Source organism: Globicephala melas, chromosome 20 (genome assembly GCF_963455315.2).
Source record: "Globicephala melas chromosome 20, mGloMel1.2, whole genome shotgun sequence".
Taxonomy (NCBI): Eukaryota; Metazoa; Chordata; class Mammalia; order Artiodactyla; family Delphinidae; genus Globicephala; species Globicephala melas.
In genome coordinates, this window is record NC_083333.1 from 37,609,522 (window position 1) to 37,631,455 (window position 21,934).

The 21,934-nt window shown below is 53.7% G+C and overlaps 1 protein-coding gene and 1 long non-coding RNA gene across 2 annotated transcripts in view; one reads left to right on the forward strand and one right to left on the reverse strand.

Annotated features, from left to right (window-relative positions):
* WNT3 (Wnt family member 3) overlaps positions 1–19,450 on the reverse strand; it is a 47,280-nt gene extending 27,830 nt beyond the window's left edge. The window contains exon 1 of the mRNA XM_030850029.3: positions 19,230–19,450. Within this exon, the coding sequence (XP_030705889.1) occupies positions 19,230–19,309 (80 nt within the window). The 5' untranslated portion in view covers positions 19,310–19,450. The remainder of the gene's footprint in view (positions 1–19,229) is intronic.
* Positions 10,065–16,119, forward strand: LOC115849113 (uncharacterized). Its single transcript, XR_009560341.1, has 3 exons — positions 10,065–10,138; positions 13,578–13,665; positions 15,918–16,119. It is a non-coding gene; the product is annotated as an uncharacterized lncRNA (long non-coding RNA).
* Positions 19,451–21,934: the final 2,484 nt, after the last annotated feature.

Consider the following 21,934-nt stretch of genomic DNA (forward strand, 5'->3'; position numbering starts at 1 on the left):
TAGATCACATTTTCCAAACAGGTAGTAAGTTGTTACTTGAGAGAGTAAATATTTTTGGAAAACAGACTAAACAAATGAAAACAAGGATCATGCCTGCAGGCCTCTCTGTGTTGCTAATACAAGATGCTAATATGCTAATGAGCACCACAAACACCTAGAGGCTGGAAGTAGCAGGTGGCACCTCCCAAACTTATTTGACACCAAAAGCCCTCCTCAGCAGGATTACGTGGGACTGGTGTAAGAAACACAGTTTGCAACTTCCTGCTCTGACCCAAAAGGTGTGCAGAAGACCTGGGAGAGAGGGTGGAAGTTAGACTGGGAAGATTCCCAGGAAGTTGACAGCTCTGAACGGGATTTTGAAAAATTCCAGGAAGGTCATGGCCAGATAGAGGAGTGATGGAAAAGAATTTTTTGGTCAGGAAAGGGGTCCTAAGACCCCTTTATCTTTATAATGGAGGCCCGAGGAAGAAGTAGCATTTTGCTCCAGGGCAGGAAGGGAGGATGAATAAGGACCAAACAGTGAGGACAGAGATGCCAGTAGGTGATGGCAGCCGCATCTGGTTTCTGATGTGCACTGAAGAGCTCATGGCTTTTCTTTCAGGAGGGAGTCCCAGCACTTGGATGAAGGCTTGGGGGAAGAAGGTCACCTGCTGGTATTCCCTGAAAAGGCACCTGAGGGAATGCCCTGGCAGTCCAGTAGTTAGGACTCCACGCTTGAAACTAAGATCCCGCAAGTTGCACAGCACAGCCAAAAGAAAACAATGGCATAGGGCTTCCCTGGTGGCGCAGTGGTTGAGAGTCTGCCTGCCGATGCAGGGGACGCAGGTTCGTGCCCCGGTCCGAGAGGATCCCACATACCGCGGAGCGGCTGGGCCCGTGAGCCATGGCCATTGAGCCTGCGCGTCCGGAGCCTGTGCTCCGCAATGGGAGAGGCCACAGAGGCCACAGCAGTGAGAGGCCCGCGTACCGCAAAAAAAAAAAAAAAAAAAAAGCATAAACTGGCACCTGAGAGATGCTATTGCTGTAACTCAGGCAGGGTGGCCCATTGGGACAGAAGGGCAGAGAGGGGGCCAGGAGGAAAATGTGCCCTGGCTCTGGTGGGGCTGATGGGATGGGGACTCCTGGGAAGAGTGGCCTTATCTCTGAATACTGGGCAGGGCGTTCACGCCCAGTGAGGGTACGAAGGGGAAGATGGTGGGGGGAAGAGGTGAGCCAGGGAAGTGAAGGCTGGAGCTCTGTTAGCTACTTTTGCCCCTGCCACCAAATGGCCAGTGGCGCCCTCTGGCCCTTGGGCCGAAAACGTGAGGAGCTGGCGGTCGGGGAGGATGTCCACCAGACACACCAGCCGTGGCCATATGTTCCTCCAAATGCACATTTCTTTTCTGGCTGCACCGTGCGGCTTGTGGGATCTTAGTTCCCTGATCAGAGATTGAACCCGGGCCCTGGCAGTGAAAGCAGTAGAGTCCTAACCACTGGACCACCGGGGAATTCCCCCAAATGCACATTTTTATGTGTTGACATGATCCCCGGGGTCCCAGCCCTGCCTCTGCTTCTCCCAACTCTGGGACCTTAAAGCAGTCCCACCTCTGCCAACGAAGACCACAGACCACATTCTACAGCTGCCAGACTGACAAGAGTGAACTCACTCGAGTTCAAGTGTCAGTGAAAATGTAGAGCAAACATGAGAGTGCAGATGGGCACAACTTCTTTGGAAAACAGTTTAGCATCAGCTTGCAAAGTAGAACTTTCACACGTCCTGCAGCCCCAAATTTCTACTCCTGGGTAGGTACCCCTCCCAGAGAGCTACTCTCCCTCATGTGCACCTCAAGACACTCGCCCACTGACAGGAGATGGAACAGAAAAACATCTTATGATAAAAACCCTAGCGAACTTTTTGGCCAACCCAATACACACACACACACACACACACACACACACACACACACATAATGAATCGCTTTGCTGTACACTTGAAACTAACACAACACTGTAAATCAACTATACTTCAATAAAAAAAATTAATAAAATAAAATAAACAAAAAATATATATTGTCTAGGCATTCCTAGTTGGAATAACTATTATTTTAAAGTGATGGAATAATGACTTCCCTGGTGGCGCAGTGGTTAAGAATCTGCCTGCCAATGCAGAAGACGTGGGTTCCACCTCTGGTCTGGGAAGATCCCACGTGCTGCGGAGCCACTAAGCCCGTGAGCCACAATTACAGAGCCTGTGCTCTGGAGCCCGCAAACCACAACTACTGAGCCCACGTGCCAAAACTACTGATGCCTGCGCTCCACAACTACTGAATCCCATGCTCTGCAACAAGAGAAGCCACCACAGTGAGAAGCCCGTGCACCACAACAAAGAGTAGCCCCTGCTCGCCACAACTAAAGAAAGCCCACATGCAGCAACAAAGACCCAAAGCAACCAAAATTAAATAAAGAAATAAAAATTAAAAAAATAATAAAGTGATGGAATAAATATACAAAATTCAGAATGTGATCATGCCTGGAGGGAGATACGGGGATGGGACAGGGAGAACCCCACAGATAGATGCAATGACCTTGATCATATTCTGGTTCTTCAGAGGTGTGGTAAGGCCCAGGTTGTTTTTATCTTGTTATTATATCCTGTATTTATGGTATGCTCACTCTCTCATGTGCATCAAGCGTCACATCATAAAAAAACATTTGGTATCAGTCTGCAATCAAAAATGTTTTTAAGAACAAAAAGCATTATGTGGCCACTCTGTGCTTCGGTTTCCTCCCCTTCCTTCCTATGGTCCAGCAGGCTCTTCTCCCCTAAAGGTTGGAAGTGTACAGTGACTGCCATCCCTGGGTCAGCCTGCATCCCACCCAGGCCGCCTGGTACCCCAGTCAAACTTTCTCACTGTGCTTAGCAGGGCTGAAATGGCCAGTGTCTAGCTATTAACTAGGGACACATTAAACCTACACAGACCAGTCCTAGGACCCCCCCCCCGAAAAAATTCCAACAGCCACGAAGTGTACAGCTTTCCCTGAGTATGGCCTTTCCTGTGTTGGAAGGAATTCAGATCTTCCTATTCCAAAGAAGCCTGGTCTGGGATAGAATATCTTATGACCCTTGATACATTGGAATGACTTCAGAACATCCTTAATTCATTTAATACTTCTTCATCTTTAACTCAGTTCCTGAGTACTATTTCATTTCTTCCTCACAACTGCCCTGAGATCGGAATCTTTGCTCCCATTTTACAGATGAACAAATTGAGGCTCACTTTTTTTTTTAACAACCCAAAGTTCCAGAGCTATTAAGTAGCACTTCTGAGATTCACATCAAGGCCGGGTTGACTCCTCTTCCTGGAACACCATGCTGCCTTCCAGCACAGACGCTAGAAGCTCAGAGCTGGACTCTCTGGGAAATCACAGAGTGAGGGGAAAACTGTCCCAGAGAGTGGGAACCAGCTGAGCCTGGACTCAAGCTTGCCTGGGAAGGAGCCCGGAGCATTAGCCAACCAACCAATACTATTACCAGCTGTGCTCCTGCAATATTCAGGATGACGTGTGGGGCTCACTTGGGATATGAAGAAATACAGAGCAGAATCATGCCCTCAAGGGGCTGACCCTCTAGTTGGGAAGACAAGCCAGATGCACGTGAAGAGGTAACTAGTGACAGGGGCCCCATGTCTTCCTAGGAGGGCCTCACAGAGGCAATGGGAATCTAGCTGGGGCTGCAGACTGAGCCTGCAACTGGCAGGTGACTCTCAATGGTGTCCCTTCATCCTACCACCCGTCATAGAGGATGCAGTGTGTGCCCCGCGCTATCCTTGTGATGTGGGCGCAGAGGTGATGGAGACCCGGTCCTGCCTGCGGGGCGCTCACAGTCTAATCAATGAAACGGATACACCCGGAAGGGGCTGCGCTGGGGCCAGGTGTGAAAGAAGGAAGCACAGAGAAGGTGGTGCCTGGACTGTGCTTTGAAGAACGAAGGGGAGTTCACAGAAGTCATTCCAAAGAAGGTGGGGCAAACGCAAAGGCCTGGAGGTGGGAGGTAGTGTAAGAACAACCCAAATGATAAAGCAACATTGATGGCAAAGGGTGGACAGCAGACACTATACTAAGTCTCTCATGTGTTACCTCATCCTGTACTCCTCGTTTTACAGAGAGAAAGCTGAGGCTCAGACAGGTTCAGGTCACCAAGATATTAAAGGCAGAACGATCTAGAGCCCAGGACTGCTGTCACCCAACGTCCAGGCTCTCGCCTGTGCAGTGAAAGTAGGTCATAGGGTGAGGATGTGGTGGTGGGAGGTGAGTTAGGGTGGAGAGCCAGGAAGGGGCGAGATCATTCCGGGTTTCACAGGCCGTGCTAAAGAGGGTGGAACACCACCTGAAACTAACACAACATTGTAAATCAACTATATGTCTTTTTGTTTTTTGGGTTTTTTTTTTGCGGTACGCGGGCCTCTCACTGTTGTGGCCTCTCCCGTTGTGGAGCACAGGCTCCGGACGCGCAGGCTCAGCAGCCATGGCTCACGGGCCCAGCCGCTCCGCGGCATGTGGGATCTTCCCGGACCGGGGCACGAACCCGTGTCCCCTGCATCGGCAGGCGGACTCTCAACCACTGCGCCACCAGGGAAGCCCTCAACTATATTTCAATAAAAAATTTTTTAAAAGAAGTAAAGAAAAAATTTTAATTAAAAAAGAAAAAAAAAGAGGGTGGAACATCACAGTCAGACCTGCTGGTTGAATGCTCTTCTGTTGGGCCATTTAAAAATGACAAAACTGGGAGCTTCCCTGGTGGTGCAGTGGTTAAGAATCTGCCTGACAATGCAGGGGACACGGGTTCGAGCCCTGGTCTGGGAAGATCCCACATGCTGCGGAGCAACAAAGCCCATGTGCCACAACTACTGAGCCCAAGTGCCACAACTACTGAACCCAAGTACCACAACTACTGAAGCCCACACGCCTAGAGCCCATGCTCTGCAACAGGGAAGCCACCACAGTGAGAAGCCCATGTATCTCAATGAAGAGTAGCCCCTGCTCGCCACAACTAGAGAAAAGCCTGTGCACAGCAACGAAGACCCAATGCAGCCAAAATAAATTTAAAAAAAAAAAAAAAAAGACAAAACTGGGACTTCCCTGGTGGTCCAGTGGTAAAGAATCCACCTTCCAATGCAGGTGACGCAGGTTCAATCCCTGGCCGGGGAACTAAGATCCTACATGCCACAGGGAAGTTAAGCCCGCACACACCACAACTACTGAGCCCGCATGCCTCAACTAGAGAGACCACGTGTCGCAAACTACAGAGCCCACACACTCTGGAGCCCGCGTGCCACAACTAGAGAGAAGCCCACTCCGCAGTGAAAGATCCCGCATGCCTCAGCGAAGATCCCACTTGCCGCAACTAAGACCCGACACAGGCAAAAAAAAAAAAAAGAGAAAGAAAATAAATAAATAAGTAAATATTTTTTAAAAAATCAGAAAGAGAAAAAATGAATATAATCCAGCCTGGATTATATGTCTTTATTAAACAGATAAATAAAGAAAGAAGACAAAACTGACCAACTATGAAGGAAAATCCTTTGAGGCCAAGACTGTGTAAGACAAGGTCCCAGTTTATCAAAAGGGATTTGAAGCTAAGAGGTGACCACAGACTACAAGGGAGGTAGAAGTGTTGATGTAGAAGGAAGTCAGCCTACTAAGGTAGGAAGATGATGCAGAAATGGAGAAAGATGATAAGATGATGCAGAGATGGAGAAAGCAGGGCTTCTTCCAGCTTCTGTGCTAGTCAGACCCCGGGGAACCCCGTTTCCTGTCCAAGTCCCCAGGTCTGGCTGGAACACTTACAGGACCTGGGGTGAGAGTACTAAAGGAAGCCTCATCCACCAGGCGCCCAATATTTAAAAATTTCATGTCAGGTTAACAAACTGTTAAATAAAATATCTTTTCTATATATAAAATAGGTAAACAACCGGGACCTACTGTATAACACAGGGAATTATACTCAATATCTTTTCATAACCTATAATGGAAAAGAATCTGAAAAGAATATATATATATATATATATATGTATAACTGAATCACTTTGTGGTATACTTGAAACGAACACAACATTGTAAATTAATTATACTTCAATTAAAATATATATATATATTCTATCCAACTCGATGAGCTGTACACTTATAATTCATGTACTTTTCTTTAGGTATTCTTCAATAATAAGCTAAAAAAATTCTATCGTCTTATTCACCACCTGGAAGGCTAGGTTCTCCACGGCGTTCTGAGCTAGAAAGTGACATGGAGAGAACCAGCCCCCAGCTCACAGCCAGCAGCCCCCTCATCCCTGCTTCATCCACACTGGTCACCCCGACTGAACCGCCAGGCTCCGTTCACAGGCCCTGCAAACGGCCTCTCCTTTACCACTCTCATCCCTTGGGGCACACACACCAGCAGCATGGCCTGACCTGATAGGATGAACCCCAGGCAGAGGTCCGCCCAGCCCAGAAGTAGACTCACAGCCACTGAAGCCAGGCTCTTCAGGGTGCCTTGCAGATACTTCGGAGTACCCAGAGCATGGCTGGGGGTGAGGTGGTGTGGGTATGACCCCTTGGGCCCCAGATTCCTTGCCCTGCGGGGAGGGGTGCAGCCTTAGGACACCAGGGTGGAGCCGTCTAAATTGAAGGGCCTGGCAGGACCCCTTTGCCCTGTTCTAACAGCTGTGCTATGAGTCACAGCACTGGCAAAAGGACGTAGAGACGCTGGAGAGAGATCAGAAGGAGAACAAGATGGTTAAAGGTGTGCAGGAGACTGGGTCATCTGGGAGGGATTGTTCTGGAAAAAGGAAGACTCAGTGAGCAATGCATCCTGGTCCTTGAGTCAAGCTGAAAATCTACGATGAAGCTCATGACCCCAGGAGACCAAATGAGAGAATCTGGGCTTGGACTAAGTCAGGAAAGACTGCAGTCAGACCTAAGGAGGAACTTCCTGACTGTTGAGATGTTGTGTCAAAGCCTGGCGAGCTCGGCTCCAGGCAGTTTGTGTCATGGTTGGGGCTCTGGGGTTTGCCAGCTGTGGAGCCTTGGGCAATGGAGTGGATTCCTCAGGACCTCAGTTTCCTCATCTGTAGAATGGGGATAGCAAGAGTATCTGCCTCCCGAGGGTGTTGGGAGGATGAGTTCAAGTGTGTGCTGTGTTCCCTCAGCACACACCATACACAATAAATTATTAGCTGGACGTTAAATCCTGCCTCCCCACTTGCTTCCCAGCTCCTTGCTTGGGCTCTGAGAGTCTCCATTTTCTCACAGATTAAATGGGGATGAAGATGCCAATCTCATGGGGCTCTTTTAGCTTCAAGGACAGTGCCAAGGTCATAGACTCCTTCCTTACTGATAGCTGAGGAAGGCTGCAGAGTCTCTCCTGCAGAAGCTTCAGTTAGGATGGAGGACCACCCGGCCTGTGGTTCAGCACTCTCCTTCCTGAAGTCTAGGGGCTGAGGAGGGTGGTCCCAGAGGTGCAGAAGCAGAGAGGAGGTGAGAGGCTAAGAGGACACCTTGCTGGCGGATGGGTGAGGCCAGCCTGGCCCCCCTTCGCCAGCCATTCTCTGTCCCTCCTTGAAGCTCCCCCCACTGATGGGGGCTTAGCACCTCCCAGGTCAAGCCAGTGCCCCGCTAGGGTTTTGCTGATGGGAAGGGCCTGGCTGGCAGCGAGGGCTGTGTGTGATGTTCGGCAGGGCCTCTCTCTTCCTTCCCACCTGTGCCCACAGTGACAGCAGTTCTCACGATGGCTGGGGGGCGGGAGGTGGGAGCAGCCCAGCTGGAGAGACAGGGTGGATGCTACCAGGGCATCCCGTCACCTGCAGAATGGCCTCAATAGCACTGGCTGCCTTCCAGGGCAAAGGAAGGTGGGAGGAACCAGGGGTGAAGGGAGACAGGGAAAGAGGAAAGCACAATCATTGGCCAGAAATAAGAGAGCTTCCCAAGAGGAAAATTGTGTATCAGCTTCAAGTTTAGGATGAAGAAGATCATGGAGAAAAGAAAAGATGGTGACTTCCCCAAAGAAAAAGCTTCTGTAGACTTGGAGGACACTCTGACGATAAAGAAACAGAAAGAAACTGATCAGAATTCCTGCAACCCAAAACAATCCAGTGAGGGCCAGCTCTCTGATATAGCAGTATTTTAAATTTATGTATGCCTTGCCTCTTTCCAGAAGGATTTGAAGTGCCTGAGGCAACAAATTCCAAAGGCAACAAATATTTATTGAGCAACTACTACGTACTTGCCAGTCACAGAGAAGACAGTGGTGTGGAGACAGTGCCTGCCCTCAAGGAATTTATAACACAAAACACATGGGATTGGGGGCTTCCCTGGTGGCGCAGTGGTTGAGAGTCTGCCTGCCGATGCAGGGGACACGGGTTCGTGCCCCGGTCTGGGAAGATCCCACATGCCGCGGAGCGGCTGGGCCCGTGAGCCATGGCCGCTGAGCCTGCGTGTCCGGAGCCTGTGCTCCGCAACGGGAGAGGCCACAACAGTGAGAGGCCCGCGTACCGCAAAAAAAAAAACACCAAAAAACAAAAAAAACACATGGGATTGAATAATAAAATGAAAATAGAAAATCAGGATTAAGGTGAAAAAGATGACAAATACACCAAGTCAAGGTCAATACAGGTGCAAGGACTGAGCTCACGTTTGACTTAGTTTTCTCACAGTCAGGACAGAAAGGGAAACATACTTTAACTGCAAGGAGGAATCATCCTAGCTCCTCAGAGAGAGATCAAGGTGAATATTGAAGTATAAAGGTCAAGTAAAAAATCATCTATATCAGAGATACTAACACAAGAATTGTTTGGGGCAAGAAAGAGGATTCTGTCCTATTGTTTTCTGGTATGTGTGATGGGGGCTGGATGCAAAGGAGCATAAGGGATTAAGTAGAATGAGAAATCTTACAGCTGGAAGTAATGTGAGGGGTGAGAGGTCATGACTCTACCGTCTTCCTATTTCACAGGTGAGAAAACGAAGGCCCGGGAAGTAGTGACTTGCCCAAGGCCACCCTCCCTCCACTCCCACCCAGGCAACAAAACAGTCACAGCGCCACTACTGCCAGTTTCGTAGATGTGGAAAGCTTGCCAGTGACTTGCACATGTCCCCAAATAAGAGACCTCCCAGAGGTTCAGAAATAGTATCAACAAACACAAAGCAGCAGCTTTCAAGTTGAAGGTCAAATGTAATCTTGACTCAAAGCCATCCTTTGAGGACCAACATAGAATATGAATAAGTAAATTCCTGCCGCATGTAAGAAGTCCACTTTTTTTTTTTTTTTTTTTTTTGGCCATGCCGGATTGCAGGATCTTAATTCCCCAACCAGGGCTCGAATCCGGGTCCCCTGCAGTGGAAGCGTGGAATCCTAACCACTGGACTGCCAGGGAATTCCCAAGAAATCCACTTTTGAGTCTGAATGGTGGTAGAAGGAAAAAGCTTTGGGCCCAACAGAGCCTGGGTTCAGAGCACAGGCTTTGTGACCTGAGTCCTCATCTGTAAAATGGGCAGGGTTTCGTTCCAAATCATGATGGGTGTATAGGGACCGGCACATACACACCATTAACAAACATACTGACCCACGCCTGGATAGGGAAACAAGTCCCACCGAATGGGATTTTTAAGCTAAAGACTCAGACACCTAAGCATCGTGTGAGCTGTGAGGGAGAAATATGGCACGGATAGCAAACATTTGCAAATGGAGCTGGGATGGAAAAAATAACCCCAGGGGAACTGAGCCCACGGAGACAAGGTGCACCTCAGCTTCTGGGACGGCAGCCTACTCAGATCAGGGTCCCATCCTCTTGGGTACCCTCTGAACCTAGGGGCTGTTAGCCACGTGGGGCCTGAGCTGAGCAATGGGAATCAGTTTCAGCTGCCTTTCAAAGTCAGCAGAAGCACTGTGCTCGGAGCCCTGAACCCCGGGTCACACCCAGGGACGAGGTTTTAATTCATTCTGCTCCTCCAGTCCGCTCACGGCACTGTCGTGATTCACCGTGTGCAGCTGGCTCTCTTCAGAACCTCTTTTGCCCGCTTGCCTTTACATGCAGCACGGAGCTGTGTTTTTGTTTACTGACCCCCACCATATGCTCGGCACTGGGGGAGGAGAGCACGAGGCGGCTAAAAGGTATCTGTAGTCTGGTAGAGGAGCAGAAGACGCCCACAGCCCGTGGGAGAAGGTGGTGGGAATACATGGCATGGCTGGGGGGAGGTGGGGAGGGAAGGGAGTGATGACATATTCCCTGCTTGCAGGGCAATGGTTCGGGAATCTAGGAGGGCTTCCCAAAGGAAGAGGATTTTGGTCTGAGTCTGGAAAGCAAAATGGAATTTCAGCAGTTGCGTGTGGGGAGGGGAGAGAGGAGGGGGCGAAGTATTTCCATGAACAGGCACAGAGGGATGTTGGGAGGCTCGTGGGGGATTAAGAAAGGTACAGCTGATATGGGTGGAGGCCAAGCCTAGGGAGCTTCGGTGCCAGACAAGGAGTGGGGAACCATGGGAGGTTTTAGAGCAGGGGAGAGACAGCCTCAGAAAGCCAGGTTAGGGAGATTCGTGGTGAGCCGGACAGGATGCAGGAGGCTGGCTCACTCCCGCTGCCGCAGCCCCTATTTGCATTCCCAATGGGCCCTGCGAGGAGAGATTGGTTTTCCTCGCTGGCCCAGCTGGCTCTGGCAGATAAGTGGGACTCTGTGCCCAGGGGCAGGGCGTTTGGTCCTGTTGCTCCCATCCCCCTCACCACCGAGAGAGAGAGAGAGAGAGAGAGAGAGAGAGAGAGAGAGAGAGAGAGAGAGAGAGAGAGAGAGAGAGAGAGAGAGAGAGAGAGAGAGAGAGAGGGAGAGAGAGAGAGAGAGAGAGAGGCACACACACACACACACACACACACACACACACACACACACACACACACACACACACACACACACACACACACACACACACACACACGGTCCTTCCTGTTTTTCCAGCCTAGCTTGAGTGAATGGTTTCCCAGTTTGCTGGTGCCCATCCAGGTGATTGGATTTCCTGACGGCCACAGACCTCAGAAGAGCCCCTTCCAGCTCCTGGCCCTTTCCCCTTCCTCCTCCTAACCTCTACTCCCATCTCCCACCACTGTGTCCCTGCTTAGAAATCCTACACCTGGCTAAGCCCAGGTCAGGCCTGTGATCTCTGCACTAGTTCGGGTGAACCTGGGCATGCCCTGTGGCCACTTGACCTCCGACCTCTGCTCTCTCCCCTTGGTGTTCCCCACTGAACCTCAAGACCCCCTCAGGAAGGAGCTGAGAACTCCCCTGTCCGGCTCCCATTCCTTCCTCCTCTGCTGGAAATACCAAATCTCAAGCTCAAAGACTCAGAGGGTCCTGCCAGGTCCATCCTTAGCACCCTTTGACTAGGGGCTGGCTCTTACTCCTCTTTTCTGGTAGGACCAGCAATGATAGAGAGCTTCTCTGGAAAGAACTTCATGTTTCTCAAGGGCTTTCGTAAAGAGTATTCCTCTGAAGCTCTTAATAGCCTTATCATGGCCCATTTTGCAGATGAGAAAACCGAGGCCCGGGGAGGTTAGAGACTCATCCATGACCTCACAGCTGTTTGAGTATAAAGTTTTGGGCTCAGTCCTCCCCACACTGCCCTGAGGTCAGCTCTCAAGTGACCGCCCCCACCCACGTACCAGACACAGATAATCCGAATAGCTGGAAGTCCAAGGCCAGCAGCTTGTTCAACTCCCCTATTTACTGAGTCAAGAACAGTGAAGGGACTTGCCTAATGTCACACTGCAACCAGTGGCAGAGCCGGGTCTCAGGTTTCCTAACTCCCTGCCCAGAAACCTCCCACCGCCCCACACTGCCCCCTCTTGTCTCCCAACATACTTCCCCTAGATGTATGGGTGTGCCTGACATTTCTGGAATTCACTCCACACACATAATGAGGCCATTTTGAGAAGGCTCGCCTCAGGGGGAACCAGAGAGCTGTCTAGTGTCCCCATCCTGACCCCTGCCAACTCCTCCCGGCTGTGCACGCTAAACAGACTCCATCGGCCTGGGCTTCCCTACCCCCTGCCCCCGACACACACCTTGCTGGCCTCAAGAACTAGAGGCGGAGTTTGGGGGTTTCAAAGCTGTGATGGAGGCTGCATGGGAACTGAGGAACAGTGGAGAGATGTCAGGCTGGTTGCCGCACGGGTCAGTGTTCATAGAGGGAACCCAGACATCACCACAGCCGGTAACCGACAGAACGGGGACTGCTTGTTAGCGGCACAGAAGTGATTTTAGCTTTAGCAGTTGAATTGTGGCAACTCCCTGAGACATTAGTTTAATGTGAGGATAAGAAAGTTTCTCTCCCTCCGATGCAAGGCTGACCCTGCCTGGAGAACCTTCTGGATCTAAGGCGGCCACTGTGCCACGTACCACAGGTTGCCTAACGCCGAAGAACTGGGTTTCAGTCTCTGAGCACAGAGCCAGATCCCCAGCCCCCAGCCCACTGAGAACCAAGCAACAGAAATGAAGCCAACTTGAAGGAAGAACCCTGAAGCAGCTGTAGGATAGGCCACTGGGGGGAAAGTATGGGGTTGCACCCTCAGGAAGATTCTAGAAACCCTCTGCCCAGGTGGGTTAGCTATTCACCTGCCCAGGAGCAGGGAGGAGACCAAGTGATCTCCAGCCCCCTCTGCATCCCAGACTCCCCTGCAGGAGTCCCAGGAGCTGGGACTCCGGCCTCTTCCCTTTTTCTCCACCCCCTTGACCCCCAGAAGCTCTTCCTGCCCCCCGGCCTAGTCTCTCTTGAGAACAGGGAATTCCCTCTCTAGCAGCATGAGACCAAGGGACCCTGCTTGGAGTTGGGGCAGCTACAGGGACAAGATCTGGAGGGGGAAGGAGTAGAAGGTGCTCCCCTGCTGCTGCCCCACTCATACCTCCACCCCCCAAAGAATGTAATTAAGCAGCAGGCCTCTGCCAGGAGCCAAGCTTTCTGCCTTCCGTCTATAAATCACCTTCTGAATCATCTCTCAGCTCCTGGAGGAGTAACTTCTGCTCGGGCTGCTCCAGGCGGCCCCAGTGCCACTCCCCCCCTCCCAACCCCCCTGCCGTGAACCTGCCTCCCCTACCCCTCCCTGGCCTAGCCCAAGGTGGCTCAGCTGGAAATGGCAGTGGCTGCAAGAGTCCAGCAAACTGTAGGATGGGAGGAGGGTTAGGGGAGACTACAGTGCCCTCTCTACCCACCCCTTTCCTGGGCAGGCAAACAGCTGAGCTTAGGTTAGCCCAGCCTAACTTCCTCAGGTTAAGTATAAAGCCACAGGCTCATGGTCACCAGTACCAAGTATAACAGGGCAAGCTGCCTCTGAGGATAAGGAGAAAACAGAGCCACGTGGGGCCAACCTGGGAGGACTTCTTGGAAGAGGCAAGTTTAGATCCAGGACTTAAAGGAGTCAAAATAGCTTGTGCACAGGGGGTGAAGATAACATGTATATAGTACTTCCGGCATGCCGGGCATTATTTAGGGAGCTTTATGTGTACTCACTCATTTAATCTTCACAACAGCCCTGTGAGGTAGAAACAGTCACTGTTCTCATTTTACAGATGGGGAAACTGAGGCTCGGAGAGGTGAACTTGCCCTAGGTTACCCAGCGTGTGAACGTGAACGTAGGCAGCCTGGCTCCAGAGGAACGTGAGTGTTTGGGGGAAATGAGGTTTGGGGGTGCAAGCAGGCAGGCTTGGCAGTAGTGGGGCAGCCAGCTTTGGGATGTAGGTCAGATGGGGCTGCAGAACGAAAGGGCTGGGCTGCTTAAGGCAGGCTCTGACTGTCTGAATGGCGAGGGAGGGTTGGGGGAGATAGGCTCCCGGGGGTAGTGGCACTGGGGCCACCTGGAGCTCCCTGCTTCACGGCCGTGAATCAGCTCCCTGTCATAGCCCTGTAGACTCCAAGAGGCAGAAGGCATCCCTCAGGCTGCTCAAGAAAAATGAAGCCCAGAGGGAGGACAGGGCTTAAAGCACAGAAGAGGAAAGGGACTCTTCCTGGGTCACACAGCCAGTCACTGGTAAACGCCACACCCAGACACAGATCCCTCCATTCAAGCTCTACCCACTTCCTGGCACCCAAGTAACATGAACGTGTAGCTGTAGCATCAGGATGGCACTAACCTGTGAGGAAGGGGTCAGGCTAACCTCCTCCCCCAGCTAGGGACAGGGAGTAGAGACTGTCCTTTCCCCCCTTGGTGGCTTTAGAAGGATCCTGTGGCTCATGGCAGGGTGGGCAGAAAAGGCTAGAAGACCAGGTCCTCCTCAACCCCTGGGCTGACCACATTCTGAAGCCAGAAAGGTCTTGGTTTTTCCCACGCTCCCTGGAAGCGTCCGATAGCTACATCCTCTGAGAAGAGTCACCTCTCCTGCCCCAACCCCAAGCTCCTTGTCTCCTGCCCAGACCCAGGAGAGAGCTATTCAAAGTCTAGAGAAAACCCCAAGCTCATAGCTCCCTTCGCCCGCTTGGGCCATAACACCTTCTCCATCCTACATCTGCCTGAGTACCATTCAGGTTTGTTAGCATTAAGTTCTGTAGTGGGAAGGATGGGAGATACCTGCTTGGCTGCGTCTATTCTTTGGGGATTTCTACCTAGGGCCCTCTCTGTCTGCCTCAGTTTCTCCACCTGCACCAGGGATTGAGCAAGCACCTAGATGCCACAGGGTGTGGGTGCTGGCAGGGCCTGGCCGGGTTTGCCACTGGGAAAGCTGCAGGAAGGGAGGGGAGCGTGCCCACTAAAGGACTTGGCACTGCAGTCCAGCTCCTGCCTCTCTTGACCTCCCCGCAAAAGTTCCTTCCACCAGGCAGCTGTCCTAGGCCCTCCCCAGACCAGAGCCCCTCAGGATACCTGGGGTGAGGGAGATGCTCAGGGCCCAGATACTACCCATCCCTCACCTCATGGCCACAGAGCTGTTGATAAAATGCTCTGAGATTCTGGGAGAATTTTCCCCGACTGCTACCCCTTCCCACCCCCCATACCTTCCCCCCCACATATTAAAGCAGGTTCTTCCAAGAACATAACTCAGCTCCAGGCTCCTGGTATTAGAGTAACATTTGACCTGCGTTTTGTCGTTGTTTGTTTGTTTGGTTTGGTTTGGTTTTTGTTTTTTAGGGAAAATGTGGTCCCATCAGAAGACAAACAGATCAGTAACCAATTTTGCTCCCTTTGGACAGCAAGCCCCGCCCACAATGGGGGGTGGGGTGGGCAGGAGGGCTGTTAACTCACTTCCAAGAGACCTGGATTAATTTCCCCACCACATCCCCCCAGGGTAAGGCCTGCACTGGAAGGGAGAGACCACCCGGTTAAAGCCTGGCCATCCGATCTGGTATCTGCCCATCTGTCTGTCTGTCTGTCTGTGGGATCAACAGCCTCCAGCCAGCTCAGCTCCTCGCCAGCCCCAGCCCCAGCCAGCTGTAATTCCTGCCTGTTACAAGTGTTAACACCTGGCCTGGGGCCTTCCTCCCCCGCAGTCTCCAGGTGCCTCCCTGGGCCCAGCCCACTGACCCCCACGGGGTTTGACTGAACATGTTCACAAGCCTCTGAAAGGCGGGTGGAGGTGGGAGTGGGTGGGGGAGGCAGCGGGACATCGGACAGATGGGGAAACTGAGGCAGGGCTTAGGGCAAGTGCTCGAGTGGGGAAATGGCTCCCAGGATGGCGGAGAGAGAACTCAGCTGTTATTGCCCAGCTCACTGCCCTTGACTTCTGCGGAGCACTTTCACCCAAGCTGTGAAGCAGGGGCAGGCTGGTGATTCCTGAGTAAGGAAACAGAGACCCAGAGGGAGGTGTCCCACAGAGGTGGGCTCCCGACCCCCAGCACAGGCCCCTTCCATCAGGGCCTCTGCCTCCGGAATGCAGCAGTACTAGGCTGGGCCCTAATAAGATCGTTCATTTTTCCCCCAGGAAGGAAAAGAAAGACAAGTTCCTCTACCAGGCGCTAACTGGGACTGACAAGAAGAATTATAGAAATCAATGCTGCTGCCACTGCTTCCTGTCCCAGCTCCGCCACTACCTGGCTGCGAGGCCCTGGAACGTGTCTCTTCCTTCCATGAGCCTCTGTCTGAGGCCCCTTGTAGCTCAGGCTTCTGGTCTACCTTCTCTCAGGGCTGGGGCCTGAGCAGCACAGAACGCTTGGGATGGGGGTGCCCTCCTTGAGGGGTGATGGGGGCAGAAATCCCAGCTGAACTATTTCCCCCTAAAGTCTCTCCTAGGGAATGTGTGAGCTGGGAGGGCCAAAGAGCGCAGGCCGTGATGGGCTAAAGAACTGGTATCTGGCTGCCCTGGGGGCAGAGCAGGAATAGGAATCTGAGGCCCCTCTACTCTACTGTCACTGTCCCAGCCCTGGCCCCCTGCCCCGGCCCTGAGAACATGACACCCACCACCCTAGCTCCAAGCCCAAAGACAAACGGTGTAAGAGGGGAGGGCTGGTGACCACAGTCCTCAGACAGACAGGATGAGCTTGTGCCAAAGAAGGCTCTGCGCCGTCCCCCTTCTCCATGCTGCCCAGCCCTGGATCCCAGGTCACTGTGGCCCTTGCAGCTTCCTCATTAGACCCTTGTCTGTGTCTGCTGGACTGTCCCTCCAGGACCATGGACGCCCACCAAGCACCCAAGTTTGGGATGTCGTTCACACTTACAGGTCATATGTCTGCGAACCTATCCATAGCCATGGGCCCAGCCATGGTCACTAGCACTTGAGGACAGGGTCACAGGCAAACTCAGACATAGCCCTCGCCACACTCATACTCACAATCAGCTCATGGCCATGAGCACTGATATCCATGCACAGAGACATCTGTGGAGCTCTCCCCTCATACAATCATGAAGACACGTGCACGCATGCAGACGCGCGCGCATGCAGACGCACGCGCACACACACACACCGCTCACATGCCTGGTCATGAACATAGTCATGTGGTGTCATAAGCAGACACAGGTGCTGACCTTTACATGGGCATAGATACTTCTAGACTTTCTCTGTCTCATACACACACGCTCACATAGAATCAACCACTTGCTGACACTTGTGTGCAGATACACAGTACACCCTGTCACGGGCCATGGGACCCTCAGGCACGTCTCACACAAGTTCACGTCCACAGTCATCCAGTTGCAGGTACAGACACTCCTTCACACAGAGGCACACTAGTGTACAGATGACACTCCTTAGGGTCAGAGACCTACACACACACACACACACACACACACACAGCTCAGACAAAGCAGCATCCCTGTCCCCGCCAACCCCAAACAAGCCATGTGTCCAGCGTTATGTTAGGGCCAATGTCCTGGCTTTCCAGGTTTTTCCAACATCTTCCTATTGGGTGGTCCCTATCGGGATGCTCCCCAATACACCATTACACAGCAGACCCCCCAGCCACCAGCATTGACCCCGGAAGTGCTCTTGTCCAGTTCATAGGATAGGGGAAGCTGGTCTTCCCCCCTTGGTTCCTGCAGCCTATGGGGCTCCAAGCCCTCTCTTCCCACCCTCCCCGCCCACCCCCAAGGTCCCTGTGAAAGAAGAGAACAGCATGGCCTTGGGCAGGGGATGGGAAGAGGGTCGGGAAGGGCCAGGGGGGCAGGATTGGTTTCTGCAGCAGCCTTCCTCGCAACTGGCAAAGTCCCCAACCTGGCATCCCTGGCTGCCCCGGCCACCCTGGGGACTTCTTTATGTACAGGAGGCCTCAGGCCAGCCCATCGCCACGGGGAAGGAAGGGCTGGGCAGAAGAAAGACCTCCCCTTGGATGTCTGTCCTGGGAGCAACTCTCAGTACCCTCTAAATGGAGACCCTTGGCCATACCCTGCTCTTATTCCCATCCTGACCCCCCCAAACACCCAGACACAAATGCTGCCACCCCCAAACAGCTGCAGGCAGACTCGGGGTGTGGCCCCAAATCTCCTTGCTCTGCTCCCCCTATCCCAAGCTGGGCAAAGGGTGGTTAAGGGAAAGGGGGACACGCAGGTGGCACTCCTCTCTGACTTTCATTCCAGGGCCACAGTCCCTCTGCTAACTCACAGATCCCAAATTCTTCCTCCTCACCTTCCACACCCCCCCCCAACCCCCTGGCCGAGCCTCTCCTACATCCAGGAGGGGAAGATTCTTTAATTAAAGTTTTCCGGAATGCAGGGGGCTGGAGACTGAGGAGAGGCGGGGTGTAATTTAGAGAACTGGTTTCAGTGTGTCTTTCCCCTCTGGCCTCTGGGACCTGCTGGGTGTCGATGAGGCCGCTTGGAAAACAAGGGGACTCCCTGGAACTGGGGCTCCCAAAGGGCTGTTTACTCCACGGCCAGTTCCCCCACACACGCACAGCCCCCCACCCGGCCCCCGCCAAAACACCGCGCCTGGTTTCCCAGCCTTATTTACTAAAAATGTCTTTTGTATCCACATTTCTCGGGGACCGGGATCCTCCTCTCCCTCTCTCCCTTTCTCCTCGGTCCTCGGGTTTTTCCAAAAGGAACGAATTTGACATGGAGAATTGGGTTTTTGGTCAAAGAACAAACCCACCCCCTCCCAAACAACTACATTTTCAAGAAGCCCCGCTTTTGCCAGGATGGACAAGCAAGAAATGAATTAAATCTGAATTCAATGGCATCTCGGATCAGCAAATACCATATTCACTTCTGAGGCTCCAGATTCATCTAGAGCAGAGTGGGGAGAATCTGATGAAATCCACCCCCCACCCCCCTGCCCTGGGGGATCCCTGAAGCGACTGGGGTCTAAAATCTGAAGGCACAGGGGGGTTATTGTGGGGAAATCTCCTGAGGGAGGCGCCGGAGGAGGTGAGGGTGGCAATGAAGGAACAGGATGATTTTGCCCATGAAGACCCCAAAATGGAGAAGAGGAGTGGCTGGGCCCCAGGGACATCGCTGGATTTCCAGAAAGCCAACTGCAAGCAAATGGAGGGTCTTCGGGGCCCCCAGACTGGGACGGGTGGAGGGTTAGGATCTAAGAATAAGAGACATTCTGAGACGGGGAAAGTCCTCCAGCCTCTGCAGCGAGTAGCAGGGAAAATGGTGATTATCAGAGAAACCAGGAGTTGGATTCTGAAGGCGACACCAGCAGAAAATCCAGGGAGGTGGGCGAGTCGGGGTGCTGGAGGGAGGTAAGAAGAAAGGAGCCCCAGCCCTGCCGCAGCCCACCCCCAGCTAGCGCCCCCCACCTCCCTGGGGCTCCGCGGAGAAATCTGGCCGCGGGCAGATAAGAGGCGAGTCTTACCACCAAATTGGGTAGCCAGCGAGGACCCTGGTGCCACAGAGCAGGAGGCCGAGGAGCAGCCCGAGCAGGTGGGGCTCCATTAGAAGCGGCGCCGAGGAGGAAGTTTGCCCGCGACCATGAAGAGGGGGAGCGACGCCCCCAATAGTTGGAACAAAGTCCACTTGAGATTGGAAATGACTTTCGGGCTTGTCAGAAGCGCACCTCCACCCGCAGCTGCCCCCCTCCCGAGCCCAGCGCGGAGCAGCCGGGTTTGAGGATGTCAGCGAGCAGCCAATCAGCGCCCGCGGCCTAAGGTAAGAGATGAGTCTGTAGTTCAGCCTGTCAATCACGCGCCCCTCCCGCCCGGCCCACGAGTCGGGCTCTGGGAAGGGCATCGCCCAGCAAACTTGGGCAAAGCCCGCACCCCGGACACAGTGGGAACTTGGGGGGACACGGCACGTTGGACCCTCTGCTGGCGCGGGACCGCCGCGGCCCCCCGCCAGCCAGGTTTAGGGAGCCGGGGCTGTGACTGGGGCGTTCACGTGGTGCCAGGTTGGCGTGGGTATTGATGGGTGGCTCCTTTTCTCTCGGGAGACCGTGACCTCTTGGGACTTGGGCCTATGAGGAATCGAGAGTAGAAAGCACAGGGATGTTTCCAGAAGCTTCGCTCGGGCAGGACAGGATCCGAGGGTCTCGGAGGGGGTTGGAAAATGCAACCCCTCCCAGCCTCCCGAGCCCGCGAGCGGGCCGGCCACGCGACCCAGCCGCGGGAGGTCGCTTCCCGGGTATCCGAGAGGCGCGCAGAAGGGTCCGCGGAGGCTCGAAGGTCTGGCTGCGGGCGGCGCCGGGGGACAGAGCCGAGTGTCATTTGAGTCTTTTGTCAGGGATCAGATCGGTATCGGGACCTCCTGCTGCCTTTGCATTTCCTGCAACTGACACCAGCAGCCAGTTGCATTTCCTGCGCGGGGAGCCGGGTCACTTTCTCCTCCTAGAGGGGTTCAGGCCCGGCCTCAGGCTCAGGTCAGAAGGACGACCCGCGGTCCCGTTTGGATCTTGTGGATGAACAGTTTGGGGCGCGTGAAACGCAGTAGCCCCAATAGGGAGCAGCTGGGGTCCTCGGAGGACCTCCTTGCCATCGAGACCCCCTTCCCTGCCCAACTCTCCTGCCTGAGGCCCTGGGCTCCAACCTGGGGTTTGGTGATAACGTCCCCCTTTCCTGTGTGGACACCAAATGTATCCCAATACCCCACCCCTCGCCATAGGAAAGAAGTCCTTCCAAGGCCTCCGTGGGTTCTTTCTCTCTTCTCCCTCTCCAGAGTCAAGGAATTAGGTCTGCCTTAAGTGGTGCTGAGACGGAAGCCAGATTTGGGGGGCCTTGACCTCTGTCACCTGGGCACCTGCCCCGCAGCCCTGCTCCCAGGCCACTCAAGGCCCCCAGAGGCACCCCAGGCGAGGGATGGGTGCTGGAGCATCATCCCTGGGCCTGGGGCAAAGAAAGCGAGGGCAGTAAGAGGGATTGAGGGCAGTGACTCCCAGAACTGTGGCAGAAGGGGCAGCAAATGAGCTGACCCCCAGTGCTGCAAGGCTGGGAGTGGCAGGCCCTCTGCCAGATGGGGTCATGGCTGGAGGAAGTCCACGCCAGGGCCAGACATTCCTAGCCTTTGATCTGGGCCACCCGTGCCCATAGCTTGAACCCACTGCCCCTGCCCATCCCGAGAGCCCTCTCCGCACAAGGCTGTGATGGGCGCGGGGAGCTTGGAAAACTGGCCCGGGGGCATCGAGGGTCGGGAGAGCCGCCTGGGCTTGTCACAGCTTCTGCCGCGTTCCTAGCCCGGTGTTCGACTGGAGGGGGGGTGGGGGGGAGATGAAAGAGAGGAGGGGAGGGAAGGGGAGAAAAGGGAGAGACAGAGTAGTGAAAAAAGAGAGAGAGCACAAGCGAGGGCCTGAGAGAGAAAGAGAGAGAGAGAGGAGAGGGAGGGGAGACTAGCAGAGGGAGCCCACGGAGAAAGAAGGGGAAGAAGAGGGGAGGGAGAGGCAGAGATGGGGAAGGATGAACAAGGCGAAGAGAAAACCCCAACCTGCCCTGGACAGCAGACGGGGTGGAGGCTGCAGAGATGGGGACCTTCAGAGATGGCCCCGTGGCGGGCTGATTCTGGTGTGCCGTATTTCTGATTCACCTGGAAAGGGGGTTGCGGAGGGTTTGCCATTTTCCCTGACTGCGGAGCCTCAGGGCCCCGACTCTAGGGGTAGAGAGCCCTCCACACACACCCTAAGTCCTACCCGGAGCTCTGTCCTCCCCAACGGGGGCTCTCAGCTGGTTTTCTGATCAGACGTGCCCGCTGGAACTCCAATCCTGCCTGTCAGTTTTTCTGAGAGCTGAGGAGGGCTACCTTTCCCTGGCCACCAAGACACCACTGCAGATTCAGGGTGGCCAGGAGGCAGGTGGGGGATGGACTAGATGATCTCTTCGGGGTCATTTCTGGGTCCCCAAATTCCATAGGTGCCAGCCTGGGAGGTGGGGGCAGGAGATGCCCGAGGCTGCAGGTGGGGTGGGGGGTTGGCTCGCCTGGCCAGTGGCCCTGGGCTGTGTAGGCAAGGCTGGCCTTTCCCCGAAGGGATGCGTTTATCCTGATGCCTTCTCCAGCACCCGGAGATCCCGATCCTGAGCATGGGGCAGAGAATGGAAGAGAGACAGGGACACAAGTGGGTAGTAGGGTGGAGTCCCA